At 41.4% G+C, this 19,415-nt stretch overlaps 1 protein-coding gene across 1 annotated transcript; it reads left to right on the plus strand.

The window, feature by feature from the left end:
• The first annotated feature begins 595 nt into the window (after window positions 1-595).
• Window positions 596-18,065, plus strand: LOC110499779 (cytidine monophosphate-N-acetylneuraminic acid hydroxylase). The gene is made up of 14 exons (XM_090200990.1): window positions 596-819; window positions 1,053-1,144; window positions 3,725-3,834; window positions 4,571-4,761; window positions 7,804-7,884; window positions 9,953-10,019; window positions 10,120-10,201; window positions 11,113-11,250; window positions 11,539-11,674; window positions 11,821-11,961; window positions 12,396-12,570; window positions 13,462-13,578; window positions 17,266-17,381; window positions 17,545-18,065. Exons 1-14 carry the CDS (start codon window positions 614-616, stop codon window positions 17,744-17,746), a joined length of 1,854 nt encoding a protein of 617 aa, XP_090057116.1. The 5' UTR covers window positions 596-613; the 3' UTR covers window positions 17,747-18,065.
• The last annotated feature ends 1,350 nt before the right edge of the window (window positions 18,066-19,415 follow it).

Consider the following 19,415-nt stretch of genomic DNA (forward strand, 5'->3'; position numbering starts at 1 on the left):
TATCATAATGTATGTCACAACAGGTCTAAACATATGAAACAGTATTATGACAGGTTATGACACGTTGTCAGATGTTATGACATGGTTATGACAGTGTCATAATGTGTTATGACACTAGGTGTGAAGTAAAGTGTTACCGCATATTCATATATTTCCCCTTTCTGTAATACACGATTTCCAGTGTTTTGTTTGTGATATTTGAGTTGATGGTCACTAGCCTCGACGCGGTATGTTATGGATTAAACTCACATCTGTTGATAGTGTTTGATGCCAGACTGGAGATACAAGGACCGAGGACACGCTGATTATTATTGTATTGTCTGAACACTGTGATTCTGTAGCAATGTCACTTACTTGTTTGGACTTCCCACTTGCCTCTGGGACTGATGTTTACAGAACAGTTGTCTGCTGATTAGGATATATGGCCAGTTAGACATTTTATCTGGTTCTGTGCTGGAAGTATCTCCCTGTTGCAACTTGTAATAAACTGAATAGATTGTTTTATTGCCTTTATTGATGACTTCTGTTCAGTTCACCTGTAAATTCTTCTTACGAGTACCATCCACTTATACTCCTCTACTTTTCTCATCAGCACTTCAATTCCACCACTCAAATGACAGCCCAGTCTTCAAAGACAGTGCTGACCCTGGACTCTGAGGCGGTGTTCTCACTCAAAGATGGCATCAACTTTAAGAAGAGCCCAGATGATGGCAAGTGCTACATCATATACAAAGAAAATGGAGAGCTGAAGGCCTGCAAGAACCAATGCAAACACCAAGGAGGCCTGTTCATCAAAGACATAGAGGACTTAGATGGAAGGTAAGTAGACTTAAAAGGGAAGTTCAGGACTCTACAACTAAAGATAGTTGGAGTTAGTAGCGGCTGTTTAGAGAATACCGAACCTTGGATTACAGTTTCTCCTGGCCCATAGACTACTTTCAGGCTGAGGAACCATTTAACATCAAGTGGTAAAATCCTGAACTTCTTCTTTAATACCGAGGCTTAGATAAAACATATCTATTCCATGGGACTGAAAGGTTTTTCTGATGCAGGACGGTCCAATGTACAAAACACTACTGGAAGCTGAATGTCTCAACTATGCAGTATGTGAACCCTCCTGACAGCTTCACACAGGATGAGCTGGGTAAGTTGAGCTGCCATTTTCTCAACCTGAAAGGTTATTGAATGGCATTTTAAGTCTATTTGCCATTTTGGGTCATATGAAACGGTATGTCTAATCTTTTGTGTTCTCTGACAACTTGTGTATATTTGTACACATTGTGTGATACTGATCATTAAATCAAATGTTATGTCACATGCTACGTAAACAACAGATGTAGACTAACAGTGAAATGCTTACTTACGGACCTTCCCAACAATGCAGAGAGAAAAAAATAATAACACAAGGAATAAATCCACAGAGTAACGATAACTTGACTATATAACGTTACACGAGGTACCAGTATCGAGTAGATGTGCAGGGGTATGATGTAATTGTTCACATAGGTGAGATAAAGTGACCAGATAACAGGATAGATAATAAACAGTAACAGCAGAGTATGTGATGAGTCAAAAGACTTAGTCCAAAAAGGGTCAATGCAGATAGTCAGCCAACCTGGACTAACTGTTTAGCAGTCTTATGACTAGGAGGTAGACGCTGTTCAGCGTCCCGTGGGTTGAGTGCCCAGCTCCAGCTGTCCATTCCTTTGGCCATCTAAAAATGACACGAGGAACACAATGTAAATAATAAGTCAGATGTTTAATATGTCTATGTACAGTTCAAGTGTGAGGTTTACATATACTTAGGTTGGAGTCATTAGAACTTGTTTTTCAACCACTCCACAAATTTCTTGTTAACAAACTACAGTTTTGGCAAGTCAATTAGAACATCCACCTTGCGCATGACATATGTAATCTTTCCAACAATTGTTTACAGACAGATTATTTCACTTATAATTCACTGTATCCCAATTTCAGTGGGTCAGAAGTTTACATACACTAACTTGACTGTGCCTTTAAACAGCTTGGAAAAATCCAGAAAATGATGTCATGGCTTTAGAAGCAACTGATAAGCTAATTTACATAATTTGAGTCAATTGGAGGTGTACCTGTGGATGTATTTCAAGGCCTACCTTCAAACTCAGTGCCTTGTTGCTTGACATCATGGGAAAATCAAAAGAAATCAGCCAAGAACTCAAAACATTTTTTATAGACCTCCACATGTCTGGTTCATCCTTGGGAGCAATTTCCTAACGCCTGAAGGTACCACGTTCATCTGTACAAATAATAGTACGCAAATATAAACACCATGGGACCATGCAGCCGTCATACTGCTCAGGAAAATTATCTATATCCACAGTAAAACGAGTCCTATATCAACATAACCTGAAAGGCTGCTTGCCAAGGAAGAAGCCACTGCTCCAAAACTGCCATAAAAAAGCCAGACTATGGTTTGCAACTGCACATGGGGACAAAATATCGTACTTTTTGGAGACATGTCCTCTTGTCTGATGAAACAAAAATAGAACTGTATGGCCATAATGACCATCGTTATGTTTGGAGGAAAAAGGGGGAGGCTTGCAAGCCGAAGAACACCATCCCAACCGTGAAGCACGGGTGGCAGCATCAAGTTGTGTGGGTGTGTTGCTGCAGGAGAGACTGGTGCACTTCACAAATAGATGGCATCATGAGGGAGGACAATTATGTGGATATATTGAAGCTACATCTCAAGACATCAGTCAGGAAGTTAAAGCTTGGTTGCAAATGGGTCTTGCAAATGGACAATGACCCCAAGCATACTTCCAAAGTTGTGGCAAACTGGCTTAAGGACAACAAAGTCAAGTTATTTGAGTGGCCCTCACAAAGCCCTGACCTCAATCCTATAGAAAATGTGTGGGCAGAACTGAAAAAGCGTGTGCGAGCAAGGAGGCCTACAAACCTGACTCAGTTACACCAACTGTGTCAGGAGAAATGGGCCAAAATTCACCCAACTTATTGTGGGAAGCTTGTGGAAGGCTATCCCGACACGTTTGACCCAAGTTAAACCATTTAAAGGCAATGCTACAAAATACTAATTGAGTGTATCTCGATCGTCGTTCTAATCATACTCAGACCAAAGCGCAGCGTGGAATCGGTTCGACATCTTTTAATTATCAGAGAACCGAACAAAAAAACAGAATAAACGACACGTGAAGCTCAAGCAGTGCTCACAGGCAACTACACAGAAACAAGATCCCACAAAACACAGTGGGGAAATGGCTGCCTAAATATGATCCCCAATCAAAGACAACGATAAACAGCTGCCTCTGATTGGGAACCATACCAGGCCAACATGGTAGAAAAAAACAACCTAGATTACCCACCCTAGTCACACCCCGACCTAACCAACATAGAGAATAAAAAGGCTCTCTATGGTCAGGGTGTGACAGTGTATGTAAACTTCTTACCCACTGGGAATGTGATGAAAGAAATAAAAGCCAAAATAAATCATTCTCTCTACTATTATTCTGACATTTCACATTCTTAAAATAAAGTGGTGATCCTAACTGACCTAAAACAGATAATATTTACTAGGATTAAATGGAATTGTGAAAAACTGAGTTTAAATGTATTTGGCTAAAGTGTATGTAAACTTCCGACTTCAACTTAAGATAATCAAATAAAAGTAATTCATTAGATTATTAATCGGAAGAGTTTTGACTTTGGCTTGATTTTGCTAACGCAGACGTCGTGATGACAGACGAGGGTGGTCTTCAGCTCGTGGAGGTGATCGTCTGGGACCCCTGGTTGGCAGACCCCCAGGATCCACAGGAACTGCAGGAGGGAGAGGTGACTGTGAGTACAGCTCGTCACACACACCTACGGCTGGACAGATCTGAGGCCTTTCCCAGTGGGCAAAACTGGTTGCAATTACATTATGACATCTTACATGACGTCATGGTCAGGATGTATACTGGTTGTATAAAGACGTTTTGTTAAGGTCAGAAAAACATGTCTTGATCTGGTTGTGATCTTGGTCTCGTCATGAAAAAGATGTCTTCACCAGGCTGGTTGAAACTAATGTGGAACACATTACCATGTTGTTTAGTAACCGAGAGTTGTGTCTACACAATCTTCTACTTATCTTTGATCTCATCACCACTTTTATAATGTGAGATCTGAGGGTGTGTTTTCACCTGAAAGGCTGCAGTGCCAAACTTAAGCCTGGGACACATAAGGGAGATGGGCAAAGGTTGAAAGATATCACCAACCGCCATCCAAGATTCTAGATCACGTATCGGGATAGATCTCCGATCATAGCCGTGCCCAACAGTGCAGGACTTATTGCTGGGACTCTGAGTGACAGTTGGTCACAGATGACTTTTTGACCATCTCCCCTGTGTTCATTTAAATTCCAGAGACACAGAAATGACAGTCCCAACACCGACACCTCTGAGATTTTCCCCATATGGCCGACAGGCTATTTATATCAATGTGATTGATGGTCAACCGCGCCGCACGCAAATCTAAAAAGATAGCACGTCGGGCGACAAGATTCTCCGCTCCAAACTCAACCTTCATGTTCCTCCAGGTGACCTACCTCACCCATGCATGCATGGAGCTCCAGCTAGGGGGGAAGAAGATGATATTCGACCCCTGGCTGACGGGTCCGGCCTTCGCCAGGGGCTGGTGGCTGCTCCATGAGCCCCCTGCTGACTCCATGGAGAGGCTGTGCATGGCCGACCTCATCTACATCAGCCACATGCACTCCGACCACCTCAGGTATTCAGAGATGGTACCTGTATGGAATGTGGTACAGGTATGTAGAGATGGTACCTGTACGTAGTATGGTACAGATATGTAGAGATGGTACCTGTATGGTACAGATATGTAGAGATAGTACCTGTATGGTACAGGTACAGTGCCTTGCGAAAGTATTCGGCCCCCTTGAACTTTGCGACCTTTTGCCACATTTCAGGCTTCAAACATAAAGATATAAAACTGTATTTTTTTGTGAAGAATCAACAACAAGTGGGACACAATCATGAAGTGGAACGACATTTATGAGATATTTCAAACTTTTTTAACAAATCAAAAACTGAAAAATTGGGCGTGCAAAATTATTCAGCCCCTTTCAGTGCAGCAAACTCTCTCCAGAAGTTCAGTGAGGATCTCTGAATGATCCAATGTTGACCTAAATGACTAATGATGATAAATACAATCCACCTGTGTGTAATCAAGTCTCCATATATAAATGCACCTGCACTGTGATAGTCTCAGAGGTCCGTTAAAAGCGCAGAGAGCATCATGAAGAACAAGGAACACACCAGGCAGGTCCAAGATACTGTTGTGAAGAAGTTTAAAGCCGGATTTGGATACAAAAATATTTCCCAAGCTTTAAACATCCCAAGGAGCACTGTGCAAGCGATAATATTGAAATGGAAGGAGTATCAGACCACTGCAAATCTACCAAGACCTGGCCGTCCCTCTAAACTTTCAGCTCATACAAGGAGAAGACTGATCAGAGATGCAGCCAAGAGGCCCATGATCACTCTGGATGAACTGCAGAGATCTACAGCTGAGGTGGAAGACTCTGTCCATAGGACAACAATCAGTCGTATATTGCACAAATCTGGCCTTTATGGAAGAGTGGCAAGAAGAAAGCCGTTTCTTAAAGATATCCATAAAAAGTGTTGTTTAAAGTTTGCCACAAGCCACCTGGGAGACACACCAAACATGTGGAAGAAGGTGCTCTGGTCAGATGAAACCAAAATTGAACTTTTTTGGCAACAATGCAAAATGTTATGTTTGGCTTAAAAGCAACACAGCTCATCACCCTGAACACACCATCCCCACTGTCAAACATGGTGGTGGCAGCATCATGGTTTGGGCCTGCTTTTCTTCAGCAGGGACAGGGAAGATGGTTCAAATTGATGGGAAGATGGATGGAGCCAAATACAGGACCATTCTGGAAGAAAACCTGATGGAGTCTGCAAAAGACCTGAGACTGGGACGGAGATTTGTCTTCCAACAAGACAATGATCCAAAACATAAAGCAAAATCTACAATGGAATGGTTGAAAAATAAACATATCCAGGTGTTAGAATGGCCAAGTCAAAGTCCAGACCTGAATCCAATCGAGAATCTGTGGAAAGAACTGAAAACTGCTGTTCACAAATGCTCTCCATCCAACCTCACTGAGCTCGAGCTGTTTTGCAAGGAGGAATGGGAAAAAATGTCAGTCTCTCGATGTGCAAAACTGATAGAGACATACCCCAAGCGACTTACAGCTGTAATCACAGCAAAAGGTGGCGCTACAAAGTATTAACTTAAGGGGGCTGAATAATTTTGCACGCCCAATTTTTCAGTTTTTGATTTGTTAAAGTTTGAAATATCCAATAAACGTCGTTCCACTTCATGATTGTGTCCCACTTGTTGTTGATTCTTCACAAAAAAATACAGTTTTATATCTTTGTTTGAAGCCTGAAATGTGGCGAAAGGTCGCAAAGTTCAAGGGGGCCGAATACTTTCGCAAGGCACTGTATGTAGAGATGGTACCTGTATGGTACAGGTATGAAGAGATGGTACCTGTATGGAGTATGGTACAAGTATGTAGAGATGGTACCTGTATGGAGTATGGTACAGGCATGTAGAGATGGTACCTGTATGGAGTATGGTACAGGCATGTAGAGATGGTACCTGTATGGTACAGGCATGTAGAGATGGTACCTGTATGGTACAGGCATGTAGAGATGGTACCTGTATGGTACAGGCATGTAGAGATGGTACCTGTATGGTACAGGCATGTAGAGATGGTACCTGTATGGTACAGGCATGTAGAGATGGTACCTGTATGGTACAGGCATGTAGAGATGGTACCTGTATGGTACAGGCATGTAGAGATGGTACCTGTATGGTACAGGCATGTAGAGATGGTACCTGTATGGTACAGGCATGTAGAGATGGTACCTGTATGGTACAGGCATGTAGAGATGGTACCTGTATGGTACAGGCATGTAGAGATGGCACCTGTATGGTACAGGCATGTAGAGATGGCACCTGTATGGTACAGGCATGTAGAGATGGCACCTGTATGGTACAGGCATGTAGAGATGGTACCTGTATGGTACAGGCATGTAGAGATGGTACCTGTATGGTACAGGCATGTAGAGATGGTACCTGTATGGTACAGGCATGTAGAGATGGTACCTGTATGGTACAGGCATGTAGAGATGGTACCTGTATGGTACAGGCATGTAGAGATGGTACCTGTATGGTACAGGCATGTAGAGATGGTACCTGTATGGCAGAATGAAATGGATTGATATGGGAGGATGGGCTCAGTGAAACTGGAAGGGAATGGACTGAACGTATCAAACACATACTATTCCAAACATTACAATGAGCCCGTCCTCCGCAATCTCCACCCACCAGCCACGACTGATTTCAATGTATTTATCATTTTGGCCCCACTTTAACGACGTATAAAGGCATTTTATAGCATGCATGAAGTTTCTGAAGCACTACGCAAATGCTTCACAGATAATCTATAAGCGTGTGTCATATTCTATAAATGGTGTATAAAGGGTGGTGTATAAATGGTGTGTAAACTATGTATGTTTATACACCATTTATAGAGTATGAGATAATCACATATCATCTATGTAAGCTATATTGAGCCTTTATAAGTTGTACTTAGTTTAAAGTGGGACCCTAATTTCAATTACGGAAGTAAGCAGAAATGTTGATTCCAATTTTCCTTATGAGGATGAGCACACAGAAGGCAGGACGTTTTAAGATAATTCCTGAAAAATGTATTTTCAGCTACCCAACCTTAAAATCCCTCTCTGCGACAAGACCCGATGTTCCTATTTATGTTGGCGACACATCAAGACCAGTGTTCTGGTAAGGGTTATCTATATACAGTTGAACTCGGAAGTTTACATACACTTAGGTTGGAGTCATTAAAACTTGTTTTTCAACCACCCCACAAATATCTTGTTAACAAACTATAGTTTTGGCACATCGGGTAGGACATCTACTTTGTGCATGACAGAAGTAATTTTTCCAACAATTGTTTACAGACAGATTATTTCACGTATAAATCACAATACAAGTGGGTCAGAAGTTTACATACACTAAGATGATTGTGCCTTTAACCAGCTTGGAAAATTCCATAAAATGATGTCTTGGCTTTAGAAGCTTCTGATAGGCTAATTGACATCATTTGAGTCAATTGGAGGTGTACCTGTGGATGTGTTTGAAGCCTACCTTCAAATTCAGTGCCTTTTTGCTTGACATCATGGGAAGATCAAAAGAAATCAGCCAAGACCTCAGAAAAAAAATTGTAGACCTCAAGTCAGGTTCATACCTGGGAGCAATTTCCAAATGCCTGAAGGTACCATGTTCATCTGTACAAACAATATTACGCAATTATAAACACCATGGGACCACGCAGCCGTCATACCGCTCAGGAAGGAGAAGCGTTTTGTCTTAATCCTAGAACAAAAGCAAAGGACCTTGTGAAGATGCTGGAGGAAACAGGTACAAAAGTATCTATATCCACAGTTAAACGAGTCCTATATCAACATAAGTTGAAAGGCCTCTCAGCAAGTAAGAAGCCACTGCTCCTAAACCGCCATAAAAAAGCCAGACTACGGTTTGCAACTGCACATTGGGACAAAGATAGTACTTTTTGGTGAAATGTCCTCTGATCTGATGGAACAAAAATAGAACTGTTTGGCCATGATGACCATTGTTATTTTTGGATGAAAAAGGGGGAGGCTTGCTAGCTGAAGAACACCATCCCAACCGTGATGAATGGGGGTGGCAGCATCATGTTGTGGGGGGGGGAGAGGGTGCTTTGCTGCAGGAGGGACTGGTGCACTTTACAAAATAGATGGCATCATGAGAAGGGAAATTATTTTGAAGCGGCATCTCAAGACATCAGTGTCATGAGTGTCATCATGTTAAAGCTTGGTCGCAAATCGGTCTTCCAAATGGACAATGACCCCAAGCATACTTCCAATGTTGTGGCAAAATGGCTTAAGGACAACAAAGTCAAGTTATTGGAGTGGCCATCACAAAGCCCTGACCTCAATCCTATAGGAAATGTGTGGGCAGAACTGAAAAAGCGTGTGCGAGCAAGGAGGCCTACAAACCTGACTCAGTTACACCAGCTCTGTCAGGAGGAATGGACCAAAATTCACCCAACTTATTGTGGGAAGCTTGTGGAAGGCTACCCGAAATGTTTGACCCTGTCACACCCTGACCATAGAGAGCCATCGGGGTTCTCTATGGTGTAATAGGTCACAGCATGACTAGGGGGGTTTTCTAGTTATTATAGTTCTATGTTGGTGTGTGAGTATGGTTCCCAATTGGAGGCAGCTGAATATCGTTGCCTCTAATTGGGGATCATACTTAGCGTGTCCCTTTTCCCACCTGCGTTGGGGGATATTGTTTTGTTCTGTTTGAGTGCCATTGTGAGCTACACATTTCACGTTCGTTATATCTTTTTTTTGGGGGGGGGGGCAGTTTCACTATTAATAAAATGTGGAACTCTACTCACGCTGCGCCTTGGTCCACTTATTTAGACCACGATCGTGACAGACCCAAGTTATTAAACAATTTGAAGGCAGTGCTACCAAATACACTCAATTAGTATGTAAACTACTGACCCACTGGGAATGTGACGAAAGAAATAAAAGCTGAAATAAATCATTCTCTCTACTATTATTCTGACATTTCACATTATTAAAATAAAGTGGTGATCCTAACTGACCTAAAACAGGGATTTTTTACTGGGATTAAATGTCAGGAATTGTGGAAACTGAGTTTAAATGTATTTGTCTGTGTATGTAAACTTCCAACTTCAACTGTATATGTCAATCATTAACATGGTTTTACAACCATAAAACAAATGAGAGTGTCACCTTTATGGGTTTATGCTGTCCTCATTTGAATCATGTTACAGGATGCTGGAGAAAAGGCAGGTGAAGCTGACAAATATCAACGTCGTTCCCTTTGGCATTTGGCAAAACGTAAGCATAAACAGCTCACTTTGCATGAACAGTTTATACGATAAAGGAACCTCTGTCAAAAGGCTCTTCTTTAATGCCCTTCTCCTGTTGTCTCCGTCAGATTGATGAGCACCTCAGATTCATGATTCTGAAGGATGAAGTGCACCCTGAATTGGACACCTGTATCATTGTTGAATATAAAGGTAGTCATCATGTCCTTTGTAGGAGCACGTGGTGCTAGCTTCGCCAGAGCCCTGGGTTCAATTCCTGCAGTCACAGGAAGTCACTTTTCATAAAAGGGTCTGCTAAGTGGTATATACACCGAGTGTACGAAACATTAGGAACACCTTCCTAATATTGAATGGCACTCCCCTTTGCCATCAGAACAACCTCAATTGGACTCTATTGGCATGGACTCTACAAGGTATTGAAAGTGTTCCACAGGGATGCTGGCCCATGTTGACTCCAAAGCTTCCCACAGTTGTGTCAAGTTAGATGGATTTCTTTTGGGTGGTGAACCATTCTTGATACACACGGGAAACTGTTGAGCATGAAAAACCCAGCAGCGCTGCAGTTCTTGACACACTCAAACCGGTGTGCCTGGTACCTACTACCATACCCCCTTCAAAGGCACTTAAATATTTTGTCTTGCCCATTCACCCTCTGAATGACACGCATACACAATCCATGTCTCAAGGGTTAAAAATCCTTCTTTAACCTGCCTCCTCCCCTTCATCTACACTGATTGGAGTGGATTTAAATAAGTGATCATACCCTTCACCTGGATTCACCTGGTCAGTCTATTTCACGGAAAGAGCATGTGTTCCTAATGTTTTGTCCAGTCAGTGTACAAGCACAAGCAGGTCACACATTCTGACTTTCCTCCCACTTTATCCACCTACAGATTATACATCCATATAAAGATGGGCTCCATCAGGATAATTAAGACTCATTATTTTATTGAACATGCACATCCTGTCTGATTCAGGTCCTTGTCAGTTCAGTAGTAAAAGTATATGCCAGCGCCACCTGGTAGAAATACGATGCACCTTAAAGCCTTATCTCAACCTTATCTCATTTGACGGGTGCATCTGATCCTGGTTCTCCCACCCAGGTCATATGATCCTCAACACGGTGGACTGCACCAGGCCAAACTACGGCCGACTGCCCCACAATGTAGACCTGATGATGAGCGACTTTGCTGGAGGGGCGTCTGGCTTCCCCATGACCTTCAGTGGAGGAAAATACACAGGTGAGGTGGACAGGTATACAGCATCCAAATGTATAGCCGGACAAATAACAGAGAAATGAATTGCTCCCTTGGGTTTTCCTGGCTATTGACTGCAGATGGAGTGAATCTCAATTGTATTTCCTCTCTCCTTATCTCCTCCTCAAAGCACATCGGAACAGATATGAGGTTACTTCCCTCGGATGTTCTCCTCCAATGCATTTTGAGGAGGAGGCAAGGGGAGAGGAAGCGAGGAATCAAGGAAACACAACTGAGATTCACTCATAGTCTAGTGTCGATTTCACCCTGCAGAGAGCTGGAAAGCTGATTTTGTCAAGAATGAAAGGAAGAAGCTCATGAACTACAAGGCCCAGCTGGTAAAATCCTTGCAGCCCAAGATCTACTGCCCGTTTGCCGGTTACTTTGTCGAAGCACATCCCTCAGACAGGTATTACAAAACGTTCACTCTTTTGTGTACAAATTCCGTTCTAGGTTGAGGTTAGGTTTTGACCCCTCTTATTGCTTCAATTGCAGTCACTCAATATAACTTGCATCCCAATTTGACATTGACAACTGACATAAGTTAACTGACAGGTACATTAAGGAAACTAACACGAAAAACAAAGCGGAGGAGCTCAATGCCCTGATCAAGAAGAGCGCTCCAGGCATAACAACATGGACACCCAAGCCAGGCGCTGTGCTCGATCTGGCACTGGCTCTGATGAGCCCCAGCCGGTAGGATTGCTCATCAATCAGCAAATCGTGTGTGTCCATGTCTGTCATATCAGTCCATACTCCATAGAAATGCCAACAATCATCAATAATCACAAATCACATTTTGGTGTTTGATGTTTCCCTCTGTTGTCAATACCATTATTACCTCACTTCCCTACATTGTTAACCACTATTACCTCCCTTCCCTACATTGTCTACCATTATTACATCACTTTCCTACATTATCTACCATTATTGCATCACTTCCTTACATTGTCAACCATTTTTACCTCACTTCCCTACATTGTCTGCCATTATTACCTCACTTCCCTACATTGTCTGCCATTATGTTCTCTTTCTACATTCGGTTTTTCCTACATCATTGAATTCCGTTTTAATGTTGTAACCCAGGTAAAATGCACTGTAAATCATGTATGATTTGACTATAACCACAGGAAAGCCATCACCGACCCTCCATCCGGGACAAACATCTATAAGGACAGTTGGGACTTTGATTTGTACGTGGATGAACTGAACGGGGCCATCACCGCTGAGATATTTAAACATAAAAGCTGGATCCAATTTTATTACATCTGGGCAGGGTTTAAAAACTACAATCTAGTTGTCCGGGTAAATATTGCAGTCCATATAAAAGTCCTCACAGCTCTTAGTGCTCTACTGCACATCTACAAGCTGACTCCTGGGGTGGATTCATTAGTCGCAGACTGTTGCAAAACGTTTTTTCAACAGAAACCGATTACTGTTTACTCTTGGAACCAAACGGAAGCCTGAATTTGTCCAATAGAAACTTGTTTTCATTGCAAAATGTTTTTTGTTTGGATTAAACGGACTAAACTTTTTTGCAACAGTCTGCAATTTAGGAATACACTCCTGGTTACTCCTGACTCGCATTCAGTAGGCAGTAAAACATGCAAGGAAAATTTAAAATATTATTGGACATTTTAAATATATAAATATTATCTCCATTTTAAAACGTTTCTAGGTTTTGTACCGACTGAACGCGACCCCTTCCATTCACTTCCTGTCTCTGCAGATTTCTGGAATGTTTAAAACATGCACGGACGCTCTCACGGACACAGACTAAGCCTATTCCTGAATTTAAAAAAAATAAAAGCTCAATGGAGAATCTCTATCGAATTTTTGGGGGGTTCCAGGACTAGGCTTAACTTATGTCCAGGAAACTGCCCTTGGAACAGCTGATTTTGGCTGCTTGGATTGCCAGATGGGCAGGCTTGACACTTTAGGGACTATGACCCTTGGTCCATTGTGCCAGGCATGTTCAATCAATTTGAAAAATAATTAGAACAAATCTTTTCCAATTCTTCTCATTCTTTTGCTACTTTCTTATAAGATTCTGGTAATTCTTTAGATTATGTTTATTGATTCTGGTTATTCATATTCTAGTTATCTGGTATTTATCATAACTGCAGGTCAGTGAATAACGCAAATTGTTTGAATTCCAACTAAACATAGCCTAACTGTTTGTAATATGTATTTAAGGTCATAGAGACAGATGAGGACTTCATTCCGATAGCCAATGGCTACAACTATCTGGTGGACTTCATGGATCTGTCCTTCCCTACTCAGAGGCCCACTAGAGAGCACCCTTATGAGGAGGTGAGCATGGCTACAACACCGGCTCACCTATATACTATTAAGTACGCTGCACTCAACTTGAGAAGGATCAAAACAAACATTGTGGAGCAAGAACATAGCATGTTACAAATCTGTCATAACGGTGGCAGGTAGCCTAACAGTTAAGAGCACTGGGCCAGTTATCGAAAGGTTGCTGGTTCAAATCCCTGAGCTTACTATGTGAAACATATTTTGATGTTCCCTTGAGCAAGGCACTTACAGTGCATTCGGAAAGTATTCAGACCCCTTTACTTTTCCACATTTTGTTATATTACAGCCTTATTCTAAAATGGATTCAATAAAATAAATCCTCAGTCTACACAATAACCCATTTTGACAAAGCGAAAAGAGGTTTTTAGAAATATTTTTGCAAATGTCAAGAAATTATAAAATACCTTTTTTACATAAATATTCAGACCATTTGCTATGAGACTAGAAATTGAGCTCAGGTGCATCATCCTGTTTCCATTAATCATCCTTGGAGATGTTTCTCCAACTTGACTGGAGTCCACCGGTTGTAAATTCAATTGATTGGACATGATTTGGAAAGGCACAGACCTGTCTATATCAGGTCCCACTGTTGACAGTACATGTCAAACCAAGCCATGAGGTTGAAGGAATTGTCCATAGAGCTCCGAGACAGGATTTTGTCAAGGCACAGATCTGGAGAAGGGTACCAAAAATGATCTGCACCATTGAAGTTCTCCTAGAACACAGTGGCCTCCCTCATTCTTAATTGGAAGACATTTGGAACCACCTAGACTCTTCCTAGAGCTGGCCGGTGGGCTAAACTGAGGATTTGGGGGAGAAGGGAGGTGACCAAGAACCCGATGGTCACTCTGACAGAACTCCAGAGTTCCTCTGTGGAGATGGGAGAACCTTCCAGAAGGACAACCATCTCGGCAGCACTCCACAAATCAGGCCTTTATTGTAACGTGGCCAGACGGAAGCCACTCCTCAGTAAAACGCACATGCCAAAAGGCACCTAAAGGACTCTGACCATGACAAACAGGATTCTCTGGTCTGATGAAACCAAGATTGAACTCTTTGACCTGAATGCCAAGCGTCACGTCTGGAGGAAACCTGGCTTTGGGACAAGTCTCTGAATGTCCTTGAGTGGCCCAGCCAGAGCCCGGACTTGAACCCGATCTCTGGAGAGACCTGAAAACAGCTGTGGAGCTTCGCTCCCCATCCAACCTGACAGAGCTTGAGAGGATCTGCAGAGAAGAATGGGAGAACCCCCCCCCCCCCCCCCCAAATACAGGTGTGCCAAGCTTGTAGTATCATGTCCAAGAAGACTCAAGGCTGTAATCGCTGCCAAAGGTGTTTCAATAAAGTAAAGGGTCTGAATACTTATGTAAATGTGATATATATATAATTTTCAAATGCAATACATTTACAAAAATTTCTAAAGCTGTTTTTGCTTTGTCATCATGGGGTATTGTGTGTAGATGAGAGTTAAAAAAAAAAATCTATATTAGAATAAGGCTGTAACGTAACAAAATGTGGAAAATGTCAAGGGGTCTGAATACTTTCCGAATGCGCTGTAACCCTAATTGCTACTGTAAGTCGCTCTGGATAAGAGTGTCTGGTAAAATTGTCGCGGACGTCGTCGTGGAAATGACTGGACCAAGGTGCAGTGTGGTGAGCGTACATTTTCCTTTATTTAGGTAAATGTCGCCAACAAAACAAACAAAGAAAACGACCATGAAGCTTACTAGGGCTATAGTGCCACTAACAAAGATGACTACCTACAACATACAAAGGAAAAAAGGCTTTCTAAGTATGATTCCCAATCAGACAACAATAGACAGCTGTCCCTGATTGAGAACCATACCCGGCCAAAACAAAGAAATAAAAAACAGAATGCCCACCCTGACCTAACCAAATAGAGAAATAAAACGTCTCTCTAAGGTCAGGGCGTGACAAATTGTAAATAAGAATAAACTTTTCCCTTTATTCATGTCATTCTCATGAGGTGGACGCTGTTCACAGACACCAAGAGATAGCAGGCTGCTATGCAGAAATTCAGGGGTTTGAATGTGTTGTTGGCAGATGCAAATCTGATGCAAAGCTGTTTTCAGTTTAAGATCATTGTTGCTGGATTAAATGCAGTGCTTGATAAGTACAGTGCCTTCAGTATTGGTTTGGGGATGCTTTGCTGGCTCGGGACCTGGACAACTTGCCTTAATAGAAGGAACCATGAATTCTGCTCTTTATCAGAGAATTCTACAGTAGAAAGTCAGGACATCCGTCTGTGAGCTGAAGCTGAAGTGCAGCTGGGTCATACAGCAAGACAATGATACAAAACACACAATCAAGTCTACATGAAAATGGCTAAAAAGCAACAAATTTGACGTTTTGGAATGGCCTAGTCAAAGTCCAGACCTAATCACAATTGAAATGTTGCAGCAGGACTTGAAACGAGCAGTTCATGCTTGAAAACCCACACATGTTTCTGAGTTAACTTCCCTAGGATAGGGGGGCAGCATTTGGAATTTTGGATGAAAAGCATGCCCAAATTCAACTGCCTGCTACTCATCCCCAGAAGATAAGATATGCATATCATTAGATTTGGATAGAAAACTCTGAAGTTTCTAAAACTGTTTGAATCATGTCTGTGAGTATAACAGAACTTATGTAGCAGGCGAAACCCCAAGGACAAACCATTCAGATTTTCTTATTTTTTTGAGGTCAATCTTCTCAATGAGGTTTCATTGCAACTTATTATGTGACTTGTTAAGCACATTTTTACTCCTGAACTTATTTAGGCTTGCCATAACAAAGGGGTTGAATACTTATTGATTAATTAATTTGTAAACATTTCTAAAAACATAATTCCACTTTGACATTATGGGATATTGTGTGTAGATCAGTGACACAAAAGCTAAATGTAATCCATTTGTAATTCAGGCTGTAACAACAAAATGTGGGAAAAGTCCAGGGGTGTGAATACTTTCTGAAGTGGTACACTGCACTCCATTTATGAGAAGGATCAATACAACAAAAAACTGCTTCTAGGGGTCAAACATTACAGGGCAGAAACATACCATGTTACAAATCTGTCTTCCGGAGAGGAAGAATAACATTTCCCTGGACTCATGTCTTTCTCATAAGAGGTGAATGCTGTACGAGGCACAGACACACAGAGATGGCAGGCTACTATGCATAATTTCAAATGTGTTGTAGGTGGCAGATGCAAAGCTGTTTTCAGGTGAAGATCATTGTTGCTGGCTCAGTTCTCACTCAAGTGTAAGGCAGGATTACCGAACAGGCACGCAGGGCAAAATGTGTAGAATAGCATGAGATGAGCTATAAAACAGCACATTTATCTTTGCCCCATGGCAAAATGTGTAGAATAGCATGAGATGAGCTATAAAACGGCACATTTATCTTTGCCCCATGGCAAAATGTGTAGAATAGCAGGAAATTAGATTTAACATGGCAAAACAAACTATAAAACAGCACATTTATCTTTTTGCTCCATGGAGAAAAGTGTAGAATTTCAGGAAGTTAGTTGGTGGTAAATGTGGCAGCCTTGCCCTGCTTAAATGCCAACATGCTTTTAAACAAACCGCCATTTATCTCCAAGTCGATCGTTTGTTTTCCATTTCATGTAACTTGATTGGACTGAGAGATAGACGGTGTACTACTTTCTCTTCTGTAAAGATCAAGAACAGGATCGGAGTCATGAGGCACGTGGTGAAGAATGGCCTTCTTTGGGACGACCTGTATATCGGCTTCCAGAACCGTCTGAGCAGAGAGCCAGACGTCTACCACCACCAGTAAGCCCTCGTCTCCTCACCTTCCCTCCTTTGCTTCCTTCCTCCCTTACCAGACCCAGGCATCTACCACTACCAGTCTATTGCATTGCTGTATACTAGAGCAACGATTCTCAACTGGTGTGTCGGGACCCTAATATTGTACCTGTCTTGGTTATTTGTCCAGGTTCTGGAACCACTTCCAGACAGAGTTGCCAGTCACTGGGCCGGACTGGGACTTGTTCCTGCAGCAGGTGCCATCATACCAGAGGTCTGCTGAACCCCAGGGAATCCAAACAGAAAGTGTCTCTGCTTCTACATTCTTAGAAAAAGCAGACTGTACTGTCTCACGAGAACCAAGCTTTGTGCCTGTATCTATTAATGAATAGTAATGAATAAGAAGAGCTGCTCTCCCTGTCACTGTAGGCACCACCAACCTCCCTGTGCAACTGAAACAGGGACGTGGCTGGCAAGATTTAATTTCTAAATTGGTTCAAATAATAGCTTCATTTAGGGTTCATTTTCTAATTCGTTTTTTCATATAATGGTGAAATCAATTAACATAGCATCTATTGTTGCTTGGCAGGTCTGTATGTAGAGGACTAGTAACAAAAAGTAGGAAAATATATGCACTCACTACTATGTCGCTCTGGTAAGAGCATCTGCTAAATGACTAACATGTAGAATATGAATAAACTTTATCATTGATTATTATGTGTATTATTGATTATATGATTTTGGACGTGTGCTGACAATGCATTTGTTACTCGTCCAATATCTATTCATTGAACACAATTTTGTGTTTTTTTTCCCATAAAAAAATAAAATAGGTTAGGGTTAAGGGTTTGGTTAATGTTAGGTGATTGGTTTTTGAGCTTTAACTATGAATCGTTAGTTATAAGAGACATGAGGGATGCCATAATGAAGCTTCGGAAGGGCTGAGTGCAGGGGAAACATGGCACATGGCAGTACTGATAAGTGGAGGAACCGTTTAAGGCCCATTTCACTAGCAATAATGATGTAATGTTTAGCGATAAGGAGGAGACTCCACCCAAAATGGGGTATGTATACCACCACAGCTGAAACCATGTTTTTGTCGATTGCCATCTATACTGACTTTCTGGTGAGGCCTGATCAATCTCACTAGAAATGATCGAAACAGGTGGGATTTAATTATAAAATGAATGAGAAACACCAGTCTCTATTCAAATTTTGACAATACTTTATGAGATAAAATTATTTACTTATGGAGTTATCAAAAGTTGCAACTCTTGATTGGTTATTAAAATTAGTTTATTTTTTATTTAACATGTTTTTTGAATCACGATACGAATCATGTGTTCGAAAATAAAAATTACAAGTTCCCTGGGGTCCTGGTCATTGGGTAAATATACAAATTTATTTTGTTCAGTCTGCATATAGAAGGAAAAATATATATTTAAAATCCTTTTAAGGATCTGCCTAAAATGACATACCCAGATCTAACTGCCTGTAACTCAGGATATGCATATTCTTGGTACCATTTGAAAGGAAATACTTTGAAGTTTGTATAAATGTGAAAGGAATGTAGGAGAATATAACACAATAGATCTGGTAAAAGATAATACGAAGAAAAAAACAAGTTTTCTTTTTTTACCATCATCTTTGAAATGCAAGAGAAAGGTCATGTGTTATTCCAGCCCAGCTGCAATTTCGAGCAGTGTATGTGCAAAGTTTTAGACTGATCCAATGAACCAGAAAACATAAGTGTTATACATAGGTTTAAAGATTACCTTCTTGTTAATCCAACCATGGTGTCAGATGTCAAAAAAGCTTTACGGCGAAAGCATAATTATACCTGATTATACCCGCGCTCTCGGGATTGCGCATGAAAAAGCTCTGTGACACTTTAGGGTCCACTAGTTCAGACTGGTCTTACTCCCTCATTTTTCAGAATACAAGCATGAAACCATTTCTAAAGACTGACATCTAGTGGAAGGCATAGGAACTGCAATTTGAGTCCTAAGTCAATGGATACTGTAATGACATTGAATAGAAAACTACAATAATAAAGAGAAT

The sequence above is a fragment of the Oncorhynchus mykiss genome, chromosome 15 (assembly GCF_057628025.1).
Source record: "Oncorhynchus mykiss isolate SJ-2025 chromosome 15, ASM5762802v1, whole genome shotgun sequence".
Lineage (NCBI taxonomy): Eukaryota > Metazoa > Chordata > Actinopteri > Salmoniformes > Salmonidae > Oncorhynchus > Oncorhynchus mykiss.